Raw genomic sequence first — 19,989 nt, 5'->3', positions numbered from 1 at the left:
TGTATCGTCAAGAATGTAACTTGTAAATGTTTCACGAGATTCCCTCTGCATAATGTGCCCAAATTTCATAAACAAGTAAACAAACAAACAAAACTGAACGCAATAATTCAATGTGATTTGTAAATATATATTTCAGCTACCTGTTTGATAGCATATGTGATGAATTGTAATATTTACTGCAAAATGTAGATTGTATGGAAATTCATCATATTTCTATTTTCGACTGTTATAAATTCCAATTCACCTACGTTAGTTTCCTGTTATTGTGTGAAATTTTACCTTGATTAGTCCTTGGCGCTCATACCAGAGTGTGTGTCTGGAGAGATAAATCAGACCCAAGAATTGAAAACAATTGGGTTGGCCTGTGTAGGTGTTGTTAGGACGTGCCTTTGCTTTGATACTGGGATCGAATCTACAGTACTATAGATATGGAAATTGAGGCAAAGAAGGGCCAAGGCTCTCCACTGAAATACAACATGAACTCACCAGACTCCATAGCTTACAACTAATGCACCTAGATAATACAGTCACTTTTGTCAACAGTTCTCTCTGGAACAACTGATGGTAGATGCAACGCTATTTTTAGCCAGGCAATTATGTCTAACTGGGCATTAATCATTTGGCGCAGTGGTAGTGTTCAGCAAGGTGAGGGCGTTGCACAGAGGTTGGGCAAGTTACTCATTAATGCCACACCCGGTGGATTACAGATAGCTCTAGGTAGATGTGCAGCACCTGAGTGTGTTGTGTGTTTCTGTCGTCATAGTGTGTGCTCAATGGACTACTGCCCAGGAAGGATTTGCGTGTGGGAGGTGGAAATGATCATGAAAGTTATTGCTTTGTCACAAGCCACACAGGATATGTCAGAGTGCTTTTGCCAAACTGGTGTCATTGAAGCAGATCTTTTGCTAACAGCCTAGATTGTTGAAGGAAAACTGAGAAAAATTGATGATATTTCTGGTCTCCTGTGATAAGATAAAGAATGTAAAGTGATTTGCAGTGAATCCTGATTGCTGTATTGTCTTGTTGGAATTCCATTGATGCATACCAGGCATAGCAAGTATTACGTCAACAAGTGAATATTAGGTACTTTATAAAGTTTATCTGCAGCCTGTAGTGTGAAGGTGACCTCTCATCAACCAAAGGTTAGTGCTGTTCCAATTTTGTCTGGGATAATCCATGTTGACTCTGTCTCCGAAACAAGGAATTATGGAGTAGATGCATTCTATCAGACATCAACCACTCGTCTTTACGACTGCTGAGGTGGACTTTGTGTGACTTGAACACTAGATTCAGGTCTTGGTGGCATATTACTATGCATGTACTGTGTACTTCTGTACATACCAGTATACTTCAATGGAGTGAAAATAACCAGCTATTTGCAAGGACATCCCGCAGGGTGGAAACTCTGCATGTCTTCCATGAATTCAATAGATGACATCTGGCATTCTGGATCCATTTATATTGCATTTAAAGAGAATGCCATGTTTCTGGAGTGCAAAATACCAAACACAGGGCTATTTTTAATAACGTTTGCCTTGACTCCCAACAGTTTGGGTCACTTAAGTGCAATGTGGAAATCTTGAGTGGAAACATAGTCGGAAGTTTTGTTTGAGGTCTATGTCAGTGGTTTAATAGTGTTGCTTCCTGCAAGATACAATGGAATCAATGTTTCAGTGTTAAAGCTGGCATTGTGAATCTAGATTTATTGAGTGACTATATGCCGACTGGTGACCTATGCCGACTTTCAAATCAACAATTGACCGTGATTAGTGTGACATTGACAATTATGTTTACAACTGCATTTGTTAAATTGCCATGTTGTAATCAGACCACATCAAAATTTGTTTGCTGTGTTTGATGAGCGACATTTATATATTTGGTAAAATCACGCTGTGTGATGACATGAAATTGAATGTGGAACAAGTACTACAAGGGTATTGTTTCACAATCGTAGGATGTATCATTGTGAAAGGTGAAACCACTGTGATATACAAGTGTCAATGACAGCATGTATATAAGTTACACAATGTGTGGAATCATTTCTAACACAAACGTGAACCAATTAGTGTTTATTTCAAAAGTCCAAAATTATCATGCCACAAATTTTATGCTAGGCAGAGACATGTTCTCCATAACTCATTCCTGAAAATTGTGTTGCAGCTTCTTAGTTTTTGAGTGAAAAGTCTGTTAAACAGTTGTTTGTCATAGATTCATGTGTTTGTCAAAAAGAAAAAATGACACTTGTTGTCAACGACTTTCATCGTTCAGTTATTTCTAAATACACGTACTTCCGACATGTTATGATACTGAAATAATTTCATTTTATCAAACATGCAACTTGAAAGAGAGATTACAAATTGCTGAACAAAAGTGAAAGATTAGTCAATGCCATTTTGACACAATATTCAAATGACATGAATGGCAGGGAGGTCATAGGTACACACGCCCACCATGTCATGATTTGTGTGTATGTGTGCATACACATGTTATGATGTCATTTCAGTGAGTGGGACTGGGTAGCAGCCCACCCCCACAGGGTATGACATTAATTGTTGTGGTGGTTTTGGACAAATGGAGATGTCCAGGCATTGATGTAACCTTGTAATAGTCAGGAAGTTTTGTATTAAGGTGACTTGACCCTAGGGAAGGACATGACCCATGCCTGTTTATCATAGTTGGTCATTGCTTCATCATTAGATACCTTTCAATCAAAACCATATCTGTCAAGTGTCCAGTAGGATGTTATAACCATGTTATGTCCAAATTACATCCAATTTTATGCATCTTATTATAAAAAGCAAACATTCATTCTATATTTCCTGTTTTTGATCTAAGTTATTCATGTTTTAGTTGATAAAGTATGTCAGCCCCCACAACTCTACACGGTAACCCCCGCCCTCAATAATAGATTCTTCCAACTGTGCACTGCGGGCATTTACCCATTGGAGTGATCAAAACGTCTGTTGTGATATCAGTACCAGTCGATATTTGTTCACTGCCTGCATTTTGTTAACATGTATAGTGTTGTTATTTATGACATGCTGTCTAAACTCAAATACAGGTTGCTGTTGCTGAATTCTAAGTAGGCTAGGTTGGCGCTGTGTGAATGGAAAGCGTGGGTTACCTGTTCAACTTGTTTTGTCTGGGCGCAGCCATTGTTGATGAGTCATCCCAAAACTATGTGGGCAATGCCTCTTTTTCAACTCAATATACAATACCAGCTGTAGTTGTCCGCAGAGTCCACAGGTAGTAACTGCCCTGTGAATTTCTAAATATTTCTCTGTCTAACGATGGTCTGAACCTAGTTAACTTGAGGGAAATTTTGTTGTAAAGATTTGAAGTTTTACACTGTGGACATTGCTGCAGCAACAGATTAGAGGTAAGGCAGCGTACTTTAGACTTGAAACGGTTTCTTTTCAGTTCAGCAGAGCAGAGCACAGCACATCCTTTGTTGTGTGTGTTTGTGTGTGTGTGCATGGCTTGGTCAGATCTTTGTGAGGTAGTCTGTGCAGCAAGCTCTGTTTCTTGTTCTGGTGTTGTCCTCAGAGGTGTCTTATTGAAATGGAATGAACAAAAACTGATTACGTTTGTCATGTTCTGAAATCTTCAGATTATCTATTAATATTGACCGTGACTGTTGTGGAATATGATCTTGGCATCTTTGGTGGGCATTACCAGGTAAACAAATATCAGCCAAAGGTATGTTTATGGCTGACCCTGGGTTAAGAGCTATTTGGTGTGAATTCCAACGCATAGGTGTGCATACATATTAATGCCAAGCTAAAACTTTTGTCATGAAAGATTTACAAGGGGACGCAAGTACTGATGATGCTTGTGTTTGAATAAACAGGACAATGACCACCTGGTCAATTCTGTGTGTCCTTTTTGAGGTCACAATGGTCAAAGGTCATGGTGATATATAGGATGATAAGTGACCACACTCACTAGCTGATTTGCTTATCTGTTTGTGCTACGGTATGGAGGCTCGTCCATCCAACTGAAGTTAAATGAGATGGTGCTTATTCACCAGGCTGAAAATAGATGAAGGGGAAATTTATGGCAAGAGTATAGAGGGCCTTATGAAGAGTAGTTTGTAAATACAGAAAGGTATGCATCTGGAAACTGTTGTTGCTATTACAACTTGCAATCAGCTATGTTTATTCATGGTACAGTGACTGAGAGGAGAAATTCTTATCCATGGACAAACACTGAATATATTTAGAGTTCAATCAAAGCTTTGCCCTCCTGACCAGAAATGGTTCAACATGGGCCCATCCTTGCTTGAGAAACTTTTCTGTGTTACAAAGTTTGTTGTCAGTACGCTGTTGATGATGATGTGGAAAGTTCGCAGAGCAGCATGTGTGTTTTGACCTGGTGTCAGTCGGAAGTGAGACAGTCTAGTGAAGTCGTATTGAGTACATGTGATAGACAGCTGTTGAAAGACATTGTTTGTTTCTAAAGGTATAAACTTTGATTTGCAACTCATTGTCCTTACATCAGACTGACACACTCCCTTTCTTTTTCATGTTCCTGCTCATTTTCACTCTTTATATTTTTTCTCTATTGTAACATTTTGATATACATCTGATCTACAACTAGGCTGTAGGCTTGCAAACTTAGATTCCTGATTGTCAGCGATTTAAAAGTTTAATTTAGTTCTCTGACTCATTAAATTGGTACATTGGATATACAACATGTGGCATTTGTCGCGGATTATGGTATACCTTAGTTACATATGGATGACATCATCATCTGGAAATGCTCAAACGATGCTTATGATAAATGAAGGGGTGACATGTTTTTAAACAAACAGTTCTTTGTCCCCATGGTTAAGTCATACAATCTAGTTTCAGAGCAGAGTGTTATGGAGTACCTTCTGCCAGCAGATAACATGAGAAGCGTTGCAAAGAAGTGGTCAGTATGTCGTGGCCTAACCATTTCTACCACCCACGGTTGGAACAAACCCACTGTTGATAATAGTGCGGTTTTATAAATTTACAGAAAAAGCATGTGGGGGTAAAATCATGAAGCATGGGTCAATGGAGTTATGGGCTGGTAGATCCTCTTTTAACCTGGTTGAATCTTGTTCAACACATCTATTTTCTGTCCAAGACGTCTCCAAAAATACCACAAAGCTCAAAATAATACACATTGTCTGGTGCTGTACTGTTGTGATGTATTGTTGCTGCCGATGGATTACCAATATTCATCCATATTGAGAGTTCTGAGAAGAATGGATGGATAACGGGAAATCATGTGGAACTTGTGGGAGATAGCACTTCATTGCTTTATGAGTTCATTTCTGACTAAATTTGGGTCACAGTTGTGACGAGTAAACCCCTTTGAGAAAGAGGACTAATATATCATTGAAGCAACAGGCTAACACTTTGTATTGACTGTGATTTCAGAAACATTGACCTTAAATGACCTTTTGTCTCTTGCAGATAGCTGTCCGTGGGTCAACGTTCTGTGTGATTGTAGGGTGCGGGTCACCGTTCAGATTATCCCATTATAATGCCAGAAGGACATAATGGCGAAGATCGCACATTAATGTACGCCTTCAGGCAAGCCAGTCACGACATCAATTCCGATCCCGAAAGTGCCGCCAGTATCCTGCAGTCGGTGAAAGAGCAGGTGTGTTACTGAAAATTTATCTTCCTTCTCCTGTTGTAAGTGCCATTGAGTCCTCATCACGTTATTTTTCTCTGCTTTTTCTGTCGCTTTCACTTGTTGACATAAATGACGTCTCTTTCTTTGGTGCAGTCATTGATTTTCAGTGTCTTTGCTTTCACTTAGCCATGACTTCTGAAACACGTTACTACACCACTGAAACAACGCGACCTCTCCTTGTCTATAGCTCACACAAGAGACAGCCATACAACGTGGTCAGTATCTCACTGTCCTTTATACCTATGCTTATCTACACCAGAGCCGTCATCATCGTGCACTGCATGCCCCCCCAAAAAACTTGCTACCTCACCGCACGATACCTGCCATGCTGCAAGAGCCTGTGCATTCCCTGAAAGAGGATGGTGTCGTTGGACACAGATGATGATCTTTAATCTTAAACGTTGTCTCGTAGATTTTCGCAAGGCATGCAAGCACTGGTAATCATTCCCAGCAGATGTGATCAGAACACTGCTATTGAAAACTACGACTGACTGACGGCAAACTGGCATGTTTTCTTTGGAATAATCCAGTGTTGGAAGTGATGACAAGCGCTTGCATACTTAGAACTTGCAGATATTAGTGAAAGAACCTATCTTAGTGTTCAGTTCCTATTCTTTTTATCACTAACCCCTAATTCTAGATTTGTATGTCACATAGGAAGCATAATCAAGCTTTCTTTAACAGTGTGATCTTGACCACGGCGAATAAAATTATTTTTAACTTTCTAACTTTAGGCTGACATTTTTATCATTCAGAGATATGGAAACTTGAAATTCATCGAATAACTCATAACTCATTGACTTGTTTTTGGGGAAGTTTCTAGCTATAAAGCGATTCTAACTTTGTAAATATGCATGGCTGCCTGGTGTGAACAGCCGTGCCTGGGCTGGAGAACACGATGATCATCGATTCCATGCCTGGATTGTGTTGTTTTATAGAAAGGGAAATCCACTCATTTTGCAGTTGTTAACACTGACTGACATGGCTAAGTGGCTGTGAATGTGTCTGAACCCAACCATGCAGAGTTGAATTGTGTAGGAGATTGTAACCCATCAACAAAAGTGACCTGTATCAACGAAAGTATCCAATACAAATATTTTGAATGTGGCTGTAATTTATAAAAAATGTTTGGTTTCCAAATTTGTGAAACTTGTTATAAATGAATGGTGAAGAACTAATCTTATCAAACACTAGGTTTTCCAGTCATAAATGGTCATTTTTTGTGTGATGGGTTTTTAGATGTGAGAGCAAGATTGCATATTTGACAAGATAATTTCAACTTCAGGAGGCACAATTTGAGAAGCTAACTCGGGAATTAGAGGCAGAGCGGCAGAGTGTCGCCAACCAGCTGGAGAAGGTCAAATTAGGTTCTGAGACGGCTAGTATGAGCAGTATTAGGTAAGAAAGACAGAGAATCAAAAAATAGCTGTCCCAGGGTTTCAGCCTGGTGATCCCGTCCTCAATTCTGTCTGTACATGGAAGGCTGATGTGTACCAATGTGACTATAAGATGTAAAATGTAGTGTGTATGTAAACATGTGTCCTGTTACACGTGACGTGACTGTGACATTACCAGTGTGGGTAATACTAATAGATATGTTAGGTCGTCCTATTGTGCAATGTATTATTATTTTGTGAGTGAACTTTGTTCAGCAGTTGAGTTTTGGATGTTTGTTAAGGAAGGATTCAGTTTCATGTGCCTAATATGTGGCTACATTATCTAATCAAGCATGTTATGTTTTTGTCAAAAAAATAATTACCGTACCATAGTTTTGCTAATAGTATACCAAAATGCATGTGACCGTGCCAGTGTTTAAAAACTTGCTTTTCTTCCTGTTTGCCTGAGCTTTGAGGGTTTCAGAATGCTGAGGCTGTGACAGGAGCCTTTTTTTAGTTTCTTTTTGCCTTCAATTCTCCCCCTGTCATTCATTATAATTGTTTTGTATATTTTCCCCCATCTGTGTGTTTGTGCACCTTGGCTACAGTTCGACCGATGAGTCTTTTCAATGGCGTCACTCTGCCCAGAATGAGAGTCACTTAGCTGATGAGAGTGATACAGACAGCAAAATGAGTGGATCTCAACTGGTAGACTCTTGCCTGTAAGTCCAGTTGTTCATTTTGCTTCTGTGATTTCAACGTCTGTCGTTTCTCCTTTTTTTCAGCCTCAGTCAGGATACCTTCAAAAAACTTTAGCTCATCGTCCTTTTTGCTCAGAGTGGATCCCGTCCCCCCTAAGCTGCTTCCTTCCTTCCTGATACTCTCCAGCACCTATAACCCTGCACCATAGAGCACCGGCCTAAACTGTCATCATTAATTCCATTAAAACAAGGACCTTCACACCCCTCATCACATGGAATAAGTATAGCCTTCCAATTGTCAGGGCTCATTCCATGATGGTCTTAAGGGGTGATCAGTCTGTAACAAACTTATAGACTTTCTTTTCCAACTTACAGGCAAGAGTAACTTCCAAATTAATGATTCATGTTTTTTCGTCCTTGCATGTAACATCAACTAATACAGAGCCAGGGTATTACACTGTCCAGCAGTAAACTAAGGAGTTTTATATTTCTCACATTGTGTTGCAGTAAAGTACTTCAAGACAGGGCGCTGATGGACCACGCTGAAGATCCTTTACAAACACTTCAGCACGGTAAGTGGAACGGTTTTCCCCCACTCTGCAGGAAATGCATGTTCAGTGTAATTTTCAGTTCCTTTCCGGATACTATGTTTCTACCTTGCTTGTTTCTGTCCCTCCACCTTTTGAAAAAAAAAAGAGGCACTCATATCGTTGTTTGGGCTTGAAATTGTACTTTGACTGCTTTTCCCTCGAAGGGAAAAGGTTTTGACTTGCCGTCTTTCCTTCCTGGTGATTGGTAAATCTAACAGCACTGTTTTCTGGAGTTGGTGTATAGCATGACTTAGTTTCCCCCGCCATGAGAAGCTGATGAAATGGTAGAAACCCTGTATCCAAGGACTGGAACAGAATTACTGTAACAATGATAAAGTGTCATGCATGATGTGTTGTTTTCAGTGGTATCAGTATTCAGTAAATTGTAAAATGTTGCCCCCAAGTCTTTCTCTTCACGCTTGTCCTTGTATGAAACCTTCCCTCTTGTCATGTGTGTCAAATCCCTGATTTAGCAAGGTTGCACACCTGGTGAGAGGTAAGGCGATATCTGTACAGAGAGAATGCTGCTAGTTTGTCCACACTTAGCAACAGTTGGTTTTTTGATCACCCAAACCTGTATATAAATTTTGCTCACACATGGCACATCAGTGTTTACCCTGCATTCAACCCTTATCCAATCAGTGTTCCAACCAGTGTATTGAGACACAAACTATCGGTGACAAAAAGGAGTTCAAAGTTCACCAGTCAACTGTTGCTGTGACATCATTACCAGCATCTCTCACATCAGTCACAGACAATGCATGTTACGTGTAGCCAAATAAAGGAGAACACCAAAGTAAATTGTAAGTGATTGATCCAAAATGTGCAAGAAAAAGTTAACTGAACCTCCGATGTCCCTTCTACTGTTATTATTACACTATAGAAAATTACAGAATGTACCAGGACCCTTACAGTAACCCTTATTATGCAGGTGAGCTAGAATATTATCTTCAACAAAACTCCTCAAGGTGGTATCCTCAGTGTACAACAGAAGTTATAGTAAAAGTAAAAGTAATGTCATGGATGTGTTCGTGTGAAGATGTCTCTGTATGGACTTCTCAGGAATGACTTAATGACAAAGTACTGGTTTTCAGTGTATTTGAGGGTTGTATGGCATTTGTATACTATTCAAAGTAATAGTGAACAAAACTACCATTTTCAAAATATATAACATTCTAGAGGTTTATTCTTGGTGGAAGTCCAGTGTGAGATACAAAATGGCTACTTTCAAGCATACTTGTGCCTTGTTTAGCTTTTGCACTCCTATGGTTGAGTGAACTGTCAACATTTTGTATACTTTTCTGTACAACTCTCAAGCACTTTTCAAACCATGAGTACTTGACTGAAAATTATGACCAACTACATGATAAATTGTAAGATGTAGGCGTCAACTTGGAAAACAGATTTAGGTTCTTTCAGGGCCAGTAGCGGAACCTTTTTGTAATTTTTTCACTATTTTTTTAGCTCCGCTGTCAGCGACGCGGAGCTTATCAAATAGGTTGATTATCCGTCATCGTCCGTCGTCGTCGTCCGTCGTCGTCCGTCAACAATTGCCTTCTCCTCTGAAACCACCAGTCCAATTGCTTTGAAATTTTATATGCAGTTCACTTGGGGTGACCTCACTTCAGTTTGTTCAAATCATGGTGAAATTTGCATATTTGTATTTTTGGGGCATTTTTTGGTGTTTTTGGTAAAAAAATCTTCTTCTCTGAAACCGCTTGTCCGATTGCTTTGAAATTTGATATGCAGTTTGCTTAGGGTGACTTAAATCAGATTTGTTCAAATGGTGGTGAAATTTGCATATTTGTATTTTTAAGGCAATTTTTGTCATTTTTGTAAAAAATCTTTAAAAATCTTCTTCTTCAAAACTACTGGTCAGATAGCTTTTATATTTGGTACATATGTCCCTAGGGATGATCTATTTCAGATTTGTTCAAATTGTGCAGAAATATGCAAATTTGCATTTTTAAGGCAATTTTTGCCATTTTTGGTCAAAAAATGTATTTCTCAAAAAGTACTGGTCTGATAGTTTTGAAATTTGGTAAACAGGTTTCTATAGATGAACTAAGTAATATATATTGAATTTCTGATGAAATCTGCAATTTTGTAATTTTGGGGCAATTTTTGCCATTTTTGGTCAAAAAATGTGTTTCTCAAAAAGTACTGGTCTGATAGCTTTGAAATTTGGTATACAGGTTTCTACAGATAAGCTTAGTAATATATATTGAATTTCTGATGAAATCTGTAATTTTGTATTTTTGGGGCAATTTTTGCCATTTTTGGTCAAAAAATGTGTATTTCCAAAAATACTCATCTGATAGCTTTGAAATTTGGTATACAGGTTTCTACAGATGAACTAAATGATATTTATTGAAATAATGATGAAATCTGCAATTTTGTAATTTTGGGGCAATTTTTGCCATTTTTGGTCAAAAAATGTGTTTCTCAAAAAGTACTGGTCTGATAGCTTTGAAATTTGGTATACAGGTTTCTACAGATAAGTTAGTAATATATATTGAATTTCTGATGAAATCTGTAATTTTGTATTTTTTGGGCAATTTTTGCCATTTTTGGTCAAAAAATGTGTATTTCCAAAAATACTTATCTGATAGCTTTGAAATTTGGTATACAGGTTTCCATAGATGAACTAAATGATATTTGTTGAAATAATGATGACATCTGCAATTTTGAATTTTTGGGGCAATTTTTGCCATTTTTGGTCAAAAAATGTGTTTCTCAAAAAGTACTGGTCTGATAGCTTTGAAATTTGGTATACAGGTTTCTACAGATAAGCTTAGTAATATATATTGAATTTCTGATGAGATCTGTAATTTTGTATTTTTTGGGCAATTTTTGCCATTTTTGGTCAAAAAATGTGTATTTCCAAAACTACTTATCTGATAGCTTTGAAATTTGGTATACAAGTTTCCATAGATGAACTAAATGATATTTATAGAAATAATGATGACATCTGCAATTTTGAATTTTTGGGGCAATTTTTCCCATTTTTGGTCAAAAAATGCGTTTCTCAAAAAGTACTGGTCTAACAGCTTTGAAATTTGGTATACAGGTTTCTATATATGAACTAAGTGTGATATTTGAAATTATGATGAAATCTGCAATTTTATTTTTGGGGGCAATTGTTGCCATTTTGGTCAGAATATTTTATTCTCAAAAAACTACTCATCAGATAGCTTTGGTTGACATGTTCTTAGGGATGATCGGATGTGATATATTCAAAGTATGATGAAATCTTCAATTTTGTATTTTTGCAGCTTATTTTAGCCACTTTTTTCTGGCCACTGCATTGAGTTATCAAAGATTTCCACCTTCATCAACATGTGTCAAAAATAGTTATTCTGTACATAAACACAGCGGAGCTATATCGGCCGCTAGGTCGCTTTTTTTCCAATATCAATTATAGTTTCTCGTTCTACTCGCCAAAGAATGATAACATAAAAAAAATTACAGTATTTTGCTTGTGATCTCAGCCTGTACTTATATAAACTGCATTGTTCTTGTTGACAAGTGAATTCTGCCAAGACTGGAAATCCAATGTAAATGACAACAGTGCACTAATACGTGCATAGACGCTGTTCTGACAAGCTAAATAGTCGGTGTTTCAAATGCTTTGGGGAGTAGAACATGAACTTGCAAATGGATGTACAGTACAAAAAATAGAGAAACAAATCAAAAGTTACAGCTACTGGCCCTCAAAATGTATCTTGGAATTCTGATGCAACGAGAGCTTTAGACATTAATACATGTACTTCAAAAATTTAGATTAAAAATAATTGGAAAACGTTGCTTGTGCTTGTACAAATAAAATGCATGTGCTCAAGCACATTCATGTTTCTGAGAAAAAAAAGACCAGCGGCAAAACCTTAGATTCACCGTTTCATGATTGGCTGCATACATCCGCTGAGCATAAATTTGACTTTTCAGACTAGCTCAAAAAATTCCTCATCAATTTTCATGTGAACAGTATCTCAAGATACATCTTACGTCATGGCCGAAGACAACAGTTCTTTTGTTCATGACAATGAACATCAAACATGTTCATCATAGGCTGTAATAGTTGTGATAATGGAAATTGTTACCATGTAATAGTTTCTAATAAAACCAGTAAACCCTGTGTTCTGTGTCTGTGTATGTACTAACAAAATGTTTTGTGTAACTCTAGTCTACCATATAAGATTTCTCTCTGCATGGTTTCTGTACGGCTATTCTTTCCTCCAGTATTCTGTGTTCTGTCTCATCGTGTATCTGTCATTTCTGCTGACGTGCCTACTATAACTGTAGCAGTTTCAACTTGCTCCGTCTTCACCAAACATCACAGATTTCACCATGAAACTTTGATATCAGTGCATCTCAGAAAGTGAAACTTTGAGTGACAATGTTCTGAAAGAAAAATGGAAGTGAGACCAGACTTTATTGAATTGAATGATTGAAAGTATCATATTTTTAGACTACGGTAGGAAATGATCTAATGTGGATGTATGGTGATAAGACAGTTGAATTTGCAGAAACATAGACATTGGTGTTCGGCTTCATTGTCTATGGCAGAAGTTTGTACACAGACAGCCACTAAGCAATCTTCCTGTGTGTTCTTTCCTTATATCCAGTCAGCTGTGTAATTTGATTGTTTCAGTTTACATAAGTAACTGTTCATTCATAGTATATTTACTCTTTTTTAACATTTCAAGGCAGTATATAGTCCGCCCAACTCAAATATCGTGTCTCAGACATTTTCACTTAAAGTCTATGTTTAAGATTGATTTGAAAATGTAATGTAAAAAGTCAGTTCAGTGATTCATCATGTCATGTGATGTGGAGTTGTGATAAGGGATGCCTTGAAAACGATAGTCATAAATCACGGCTTCTAATTAAGTGTACATACCAGTGTGCGTAATTTCTAAGGAAACTTTGATGATAAATAGCCAACCTTTTAAGCACACAAGCTGTGATGTGATAAACCATGAAAGATGTAGAGTTTAGGTTTCTCCAAATAGTTTCCTGACACTCTTTCTTTCTCCAAATAGTTTCCTGACATTCTGTCTTCCTTAACAGGAGGGACTTTCACTGTCCTTGATTACTGTGTTAATATGTCAACCGTTTCATGCAGTATATGTGTAACGGTAATCTGGATGGATGGCCAGTCCAACTTAGAGACAGCTAGACAGCCAGTTTGCTGCTAGCATCATTGTTGTCCAGCAGTAACCATGATGCATGTAAAATGTTGCACCTGTCACAACAAGATATGGATTACACGTTTATCAAGTTGCTGTCGTATTTCTCAGTGGAACCCGTGTTTTTATCCATGCATGCATTATTTTCTGTACACTACTCCTTGCTGAGTGTTTCACCTGAGTTTCAAATTATAGATATCAACATGGGAGGAATTCTAGGGGATGTTGTGGTGTTCTGAAGCCCACAATGTTAGAAATACCGGTATCTATGGTTACATGATGCTGTCAGTCTACACCAGGAACACTCATGTACTATTATTGTGACCTTTTCACTTTTCTTAGGAACCAGGATTCGTGATATTCTCGCGTGTAAATGATAAGTTTGACAAGATGTGAAGCCAAAGAAGAATAAAAATATATTTGAAGTCTTTGCAGTACATAAAATATTGTGTTTGGGTTTATGGTTACAGAATAATAGATTATGTTAGCTTATCACTATCTCCATGTTTTATGTCCCATAACTATTACTAATATAACTATATGAAAAAATATGAAAAATATTTATAGAAATTACATGATACAAGTCCATTTACAGTGTGATTTCAACCTTTTCTGTCCAATCAGATAAACAGTATGTTCATTGGGGTAAAAAATATAGATTATGCCCTGGTGTTGAAAGCTCACTGACATTAGGGTTTGCTGTATTTGTTGCTTCAGATCCAGGTCACGGAGGGAGTTACGCACGCAGTTATTCTCCAGCAACAAACGGACCCACAGTCAACCATACCCATTCCCCCCACTCATCCCACATGTCCATTCACAGTACACACAGTAACAACCCGCCCTTAGCGGGACCCAGGCCGGCTACAAGAACACAGGTATGTGGAAGATTGCAATGTTCTGGCAGTTCTCAGCTTGTGTGAGTTCAGTGAAACAAGATTTCAAAGAAGTTGTTTTAAACTCGATGCCATCTGATGTGAAAGAATGAATGGCAAGTTCAGATCATTTTATCATACTGTAGATAACAGGATAGAGAATATTATTTTTTTGTGTAAAGAATTCTCGCAGGAGAAATGTTGCAATAATTGTTTTTTTACCTAAGACTTGGAAAAAAATATCAAACTAAAATCAAAAACAAAAAACAAAAAGCTGAAGTAAATGTATCTTTTATAACATGTTCTTGTGCTTTAACTATCCCTGAATAATATGTTCCTATTTTGTTGTGTGTGAAATACCTACTTAGCTAGACTTTCAAATCTTCATATGTACTTCACCAAACTAGTTTTCATATACAAATATACATGCCAGCAGGATTTTAGAAGAAATTTTCCACTGGAATATTACATTTCTCAAAAACTAAGATGGTTGTTTTGCATAGGTTGCTGATGTCAAGCTGGACCTTGATGTATTTCTGTGAAATTTCTTTTTTGTGATTCTCTATTTTGGTAGCAATATGCCAAAGTGAAATTGTGAAGCCAATAACAAAGACTGACTGTAGTAAAACAGGCTACGTGTACAGTGTTGAAAATACAGAAATACACTATTCATCACATGTCCTCGTAGGCCCTAGAGAAAAGGCAGCTACATTCAGCTGTCATACTTTGTTTGTATAAGACAAAATCATCTGACCCTGTAGGCATTTTTCATTTTGATTTATGCAAATCCTACATTATTAGCACGTACACACTTTTCAACCTCCAAAAAGCGTCCAACAGTGGGTCTTTTTAGCATTATATCTATTTACACATAGCTGTGTAACAAGGTTATAAAGGTTATTTTTTTACATAACTCTAAGTTTTACTTTGTAAGCGTACATGAATTGCTGATTGATATATTTCCAACGATGATATTGCTGGTACTTTTCTACTAGTAGCTAAAATTTCACAAAAGTAGAGTGGCAGCATGTGTTTGGAACTTGATGTTACAATATTACAAGAAGTCAAGTGGTCTGAGCGTAAAACTCCAGAACAGATGAATATTTGCACAATATGTAAAAAGTGTGGCTTGTTCTGCACAGTTATAAGGAAATACATGAAAAAGGAAACCATTCACAGATTTATCATTTTGAGTTACTACAGACCATGTGCTATGCACAGCATCAAGAGTTCATTGCAGTGTAAAGTCAAAGAACTTAATTCATTGTCTGAACGTAATCCAATGATATTGATCAAGGATATATTTCCAGGAATTTTGATTCCATAGAAATGAAAAAATAGTTTCTGTCAGGTAATGGGAAGTGTTTTGAGATGAAAGCAACGCACTTCAAATTCAAACTATTAACCCTTTGAGTGCCAAAGTCTAATTTTGTCGCCCTTATAAAGATATACCTCAGTCAATTTTTGTCAGATTTTTGCCAAAATTTTGATAAAAAACTGTGGCCAATGAAATGTTGTGTTCATTTGGCCCAAAATTATCAAAAAAATGAGAGAAAAGTTCATAAAAGTTGGTAAAATGTTGCACTAAAATTTTGGTGGGAAAAAATACAGCACTCAAAGGGTTAAGTTTTTCACCTCAGTGATCTCTTGATGCCAAACATGGATGCACAAAGATATGAGAATGTTGTTATAGGAAAATAAAGTGTATTTTCTTGTTTGAATGTTTTGGTAGCATAAGTTTGTATCGAAAAGAACTGATATTTTTAACAGACAGCAGACGAAGAATCGATCAATAAAGAAAAGCTAGCTGCTTTGATAAATAGTTTGATTTTCAGAGAAGAGAGAACGGCATTATGATAGTAAATCAGCTTGCTTTTTTCTCCCTGCCATCCCTGCCCAACTATGCACACATGGCATGTATACTATAAATTTAATGAATGATACTGCTGTAACACCTTGTATTACAGATATTACCAAATGTTATCATTGAATGTGCACACTTAAATATAATGAGATGCAAGAATTTAACTTCTAAGGGAGGGTTTTCTCTGCATATTTGTGTGGCTTAATTGGCAAAAAGCAATTTTGCATCCTAAAAGCCAAAATGCAAGGCTACTGTGAATATATCGATGACTAAAAGTATCTTTTCCAAAATATTCAATGTTCACATTGGTGGCTATTCTAACTCTTCAAATTGCAAACGCTTTAGTTTTCTGTAATTCTTTTGTTTTCAGTGGATGTAGGAGGACTCATTTAAAGGTTAAACCAGGTCATTTTTTGCGAGTGTTTCACATTGTTGAGTTGCCAAGAATATAGTTTTATATCAGTTCATGGAAATTTCGATGACAAAATCTCAACTCTTGGCCATCAAATCAATAAACAGAATGAGTTCACCTCGTTGTGGGCAGAGGCCTTTTAGTCACCGTGTGGGTGGACAGATATAGAGGGGTTAAGGCAGTTCACATCTGCAAGTTTACAAAATTATTAGGTTACCAGGAGTAAGATTTTGGATCCTGTACTGGGAAATGACTACACAAAAATTTTTAACCCTTGGCGTGAAAAATGAACACATATTGAATTTGACTCCACTGTAGCATAGGCCTGGGTATAGAAAACCAAAACGGATCAAAAATGGATGAGCTCTGCTTTGTCAGACACATGTTGAAACTAAGTGTGATTTGTTTGTCAGTGAACACCTCTGAGAAGAAGGCTCACCCTGAGTATTCCATATCATCTCAGGAAATCTGCTGGATGGATGCGGTACTTGCGTTGGGATGGTATTCCATCGGGAAGTTGCCTGTGCAGGTTTTTTGTACTGAAATGATACAGGACTTTAACAAAACAAAACCATCCTTCATTGAAACTCTGAAATGGAAAATGAAATATTAAAAATTGAAAGTGGAAACCTGCAAAAGTGATACTCTGAATGAGAAGATCCATTTTACATGTGAAAATAAATTACATGGAATTCAGGGACTTGTACAGCCACATGAACAACAATTTAATCTTATTTGAAAAGATTAAGCCATACAATATGCCCAGAAAACCATTCCCTCAAGAAACCAAACAGGAAAAAAAGAGAAAACATTGCATGCTGTTAATTTGATTCTCTTTTGTTTGCATGTCAATTTTGTTGTCTCCATGACCAATGCACAATGTCATGATGAGCAGGCCCAGCCGGAACCTTACTCTCCGACTTTTGCTGACAGTTTTGATTTTGCTGATTCCGGTGATATGGCAGAGGGAGCCCCATCATACAGTGACTCAGGTCGTTCTGACGATCCGCAGGTTGGGAAACTTATCTGCCCCTCCCTCCCTTTCAAGAAACTGTCTCCTTGCCAGATTGCCATAGCATTTCATGGCCTGCTAATATCACTTGTCTTTTCCTGTCGTCTGCTTTTTCTGGTTTTCTGGTGAAGGTACTTTCCCGAGCTGCTGAGTTTTGATTTTGGTTTCAGACTGGAAGTTATTTTCCACAAAACAAAGTTGTCATCTTTTAGCATAATTTTAGATATTTAATAATATGTTGAAAATAATGTAATCTCCTCTGGCCAAATGAAACTCGCTGAGTCATCAGTTGTAATTGTATTTTGTCTATACCAGCATGTAGCTATAAATAAATGTGAAAATAAAACTACCATTAATATATTTATGATATAATTTATAGTATGAATTATATGAACAAAGTATGCACAGGTTTGAGTAGATAGAGAAGGAGGTTGAAAGATGACAACTTTTGCTTTTTTCACGTCTCAATTTCACAAAGCACTGCTCTCAACATACATGCATGGCCCACAATACGCAGTGATTGTATATTTAAGGTAAATTATGAAAGGATTATTAAGAAATTAATTGTACATAGTGTATGAAATAGAGAGAGAGAGAGAGAGCAGTGCTATGTTGACAAAGAAGTGGCATGGTTCAGGAACCTTAATGATGTAAATAACTTCCAGTATTGAATCCAAAGCTAACCAACAGAGTTCAAGTAGGTGGCTTTTCCACATAGTATAGGTTTGCACACCCTCCCTTTGCAGTCTTTCCTTTGCTTTCAGTAACATATCTAACCAAGCTTTGCAGTATGAAACATAAGGCCATATCATTTCCAACACTGGCTGGCCAATGACCAGTGTAGTCACATGGTAGTCACATGGTGTGTGATATCATCACTCATTAACCAATTGGAGCAACATACATTCCAACACACATTTCAGCATTGTAGTCATTTGGTAAGCAGGTGACATCAGGATGGAAAGGCCACTATCATTTTCATAAGGGTACTCGATGGGATTAATGAAGGTGTTAAAAAACATCCTGTATCAGTACAATTAGTACTTAGTAACTGTCTGTTCTTGTAATTTTAAAGGTGCGCCTCGTATGTCTCATAACAATTTTCAATATGTTACTTTGAAGATTTTCCCGGTCAAAATTAATGTTGTATTTGTCATTTCACATTCACTGTGCTTTTCCATATTTTCATACTTCTCTATCAGCGCTACTTGTTTATATTATACAATGAACACATGAACACACACAGAGATACACACATATACACACATATACATAATATGAATATATATATATACACACACACACACACACACACACACACACACACAAAATACACTTTCCATTCCCAAAGTATTAACAGATGTTTATGAAGTTTCCAACATGATTGATTGCTGTTTAATATCCTTTTGACATCATTTGAAACAATAAGCATCTATTGTAAGCCACTGTTGAGTATATTTCTGTAAAACTGTGTGGCGTCTGCAATAGTGCAAATAATGATGATCTTTTACCATGTAATGTTAAATTTTAGATCACCGTAACCAAAACGGTTCACTCAACAAGGCAACCACATCCCGGGTCTACAGGATCCATCCCCAGAAGCATAGACAGATACCCTGCTTCTCCGGCATCGCAACCGTATTCCCCGGCGCGTCCGCCCCAACCCACAAACTATCAGCCATATGAAGACCTGAGGGATTACGATGATGTTTCCCACCCAGAGTATCGCAACCCACCTCCTGCAAATGATGGCAGGTACGGTGATGAACCGCCACCTTCAGGTGGCTATGGGTACGGGCAGCCGTCACCGCATTCCCCTCACGGCAGTGGGTACTTAGGACCTCAACATGAGCCGCCCCAAGCCTCACCCCATGGAAGTGACCGGTATGGGTACCCAGATGATAGGTACAGAGACCAGCCGTCTCCGCAAAGCAGTGACCGTTATGGTACCATGCCAAGTGCTGACAGATATGGTTCACAGCCTTATGGGCAGCCACCAAACGATGACCGATACAGTAAGTTTGTATGCATTTTAAACAGTAAACGATCATTTCTTTCTCATTCAATGTTGTTAATCACATTAAATCTTTCACGTGACATCATTACTCTCATCATTCTCTATTTCAGTTAATATTCATAAAATCAAATTCCTCACTCCTGTTATATTAATATTACCAATACCAAATCTGCTGGAATGCCGTTTAGCACCCTGTACTTTTACACTGTATACCATAGAGTGACCTGTGTACATGAAATGAAACTGCGGGTTCAGTGACTAATCTCTTCAGACGCACGTCTTA

The 19,989-nt window shown here is 37.6% G+C and overlaps 1 protein-coding gene across 50 annotated transcripts in view; it reads left to right on the top strand.

Moving 5' to 3' along the window:
- Positions 1–19,989, top strand: part of LOC139140420 (catenin delta-2-like) — a 72,710-nt gene that overhangs the window by 34,079 nt on the left and 18,642 nt on the right. For 3 of the 50 annotated variants that reach the window (XM_070709655.1, XM_070709651.1, XM_070709644.1), the window contains exons 3-10: positions 5,445–5,634; positions 6,956–7,068; positions 7,655–7,768; positions 8,255–8,319; positions 9,221–9,268; positions 14,244–14,404; positions 17,573–17,689; positions 19,221–19,704. In XM_070709655.1, the coding sequence (XP_070565756.1) occupies positions 5,515–5,634; positions 6,956–7,068; positions 7,655–7,768; positions 8,255–8,319; positions 9,221–9,268; positions 14,244–14,404; positions 17,573–17,689; positions 19,221–19,704 (1,222 nt within the window). In that variant the 5' untranslated portion in view covers positions 5,445–5,514. Of the gene's footprint in view, positions 1–617; positions 1,143–2,953; positions 3,380–5,444; positions 5,635–5,796; positions 5,886–6,955; positions 7,069–7,654; positions 7,769–8,254; positions 8,320–9,220; positions 9,269–14,243; positions 14,405–17,572; positions 17,690–19,220; positions 19,705–19,989 lie in introns of those variants that run through there. The other 47 variants (XM_070709682.1, XM_070709681.1, XM_070709664.1 and 44 more) reach the window with 33 other exon arrangements.

The sequence above is a fragment of the Ptychodera flava genome, chromosome 9 (assembly GCF_041260155.1).
Source record: "Ptychodera flava strain L36383 chromosome 9, AS_Pfla_20210202, whole genome shotgun sequence".
Taxonomy (NCBI): Eukaryota; Metazoa; Hemichordata; class Enteropneusta; family Ptychoderidae; genus Ptychodera; species Ptychodera flava.
The sequence above is the reverse complement of the archived record's forward strand: the minus strand, read 5'-3'. Positions and strand labels throughout refer to the sequence as shown.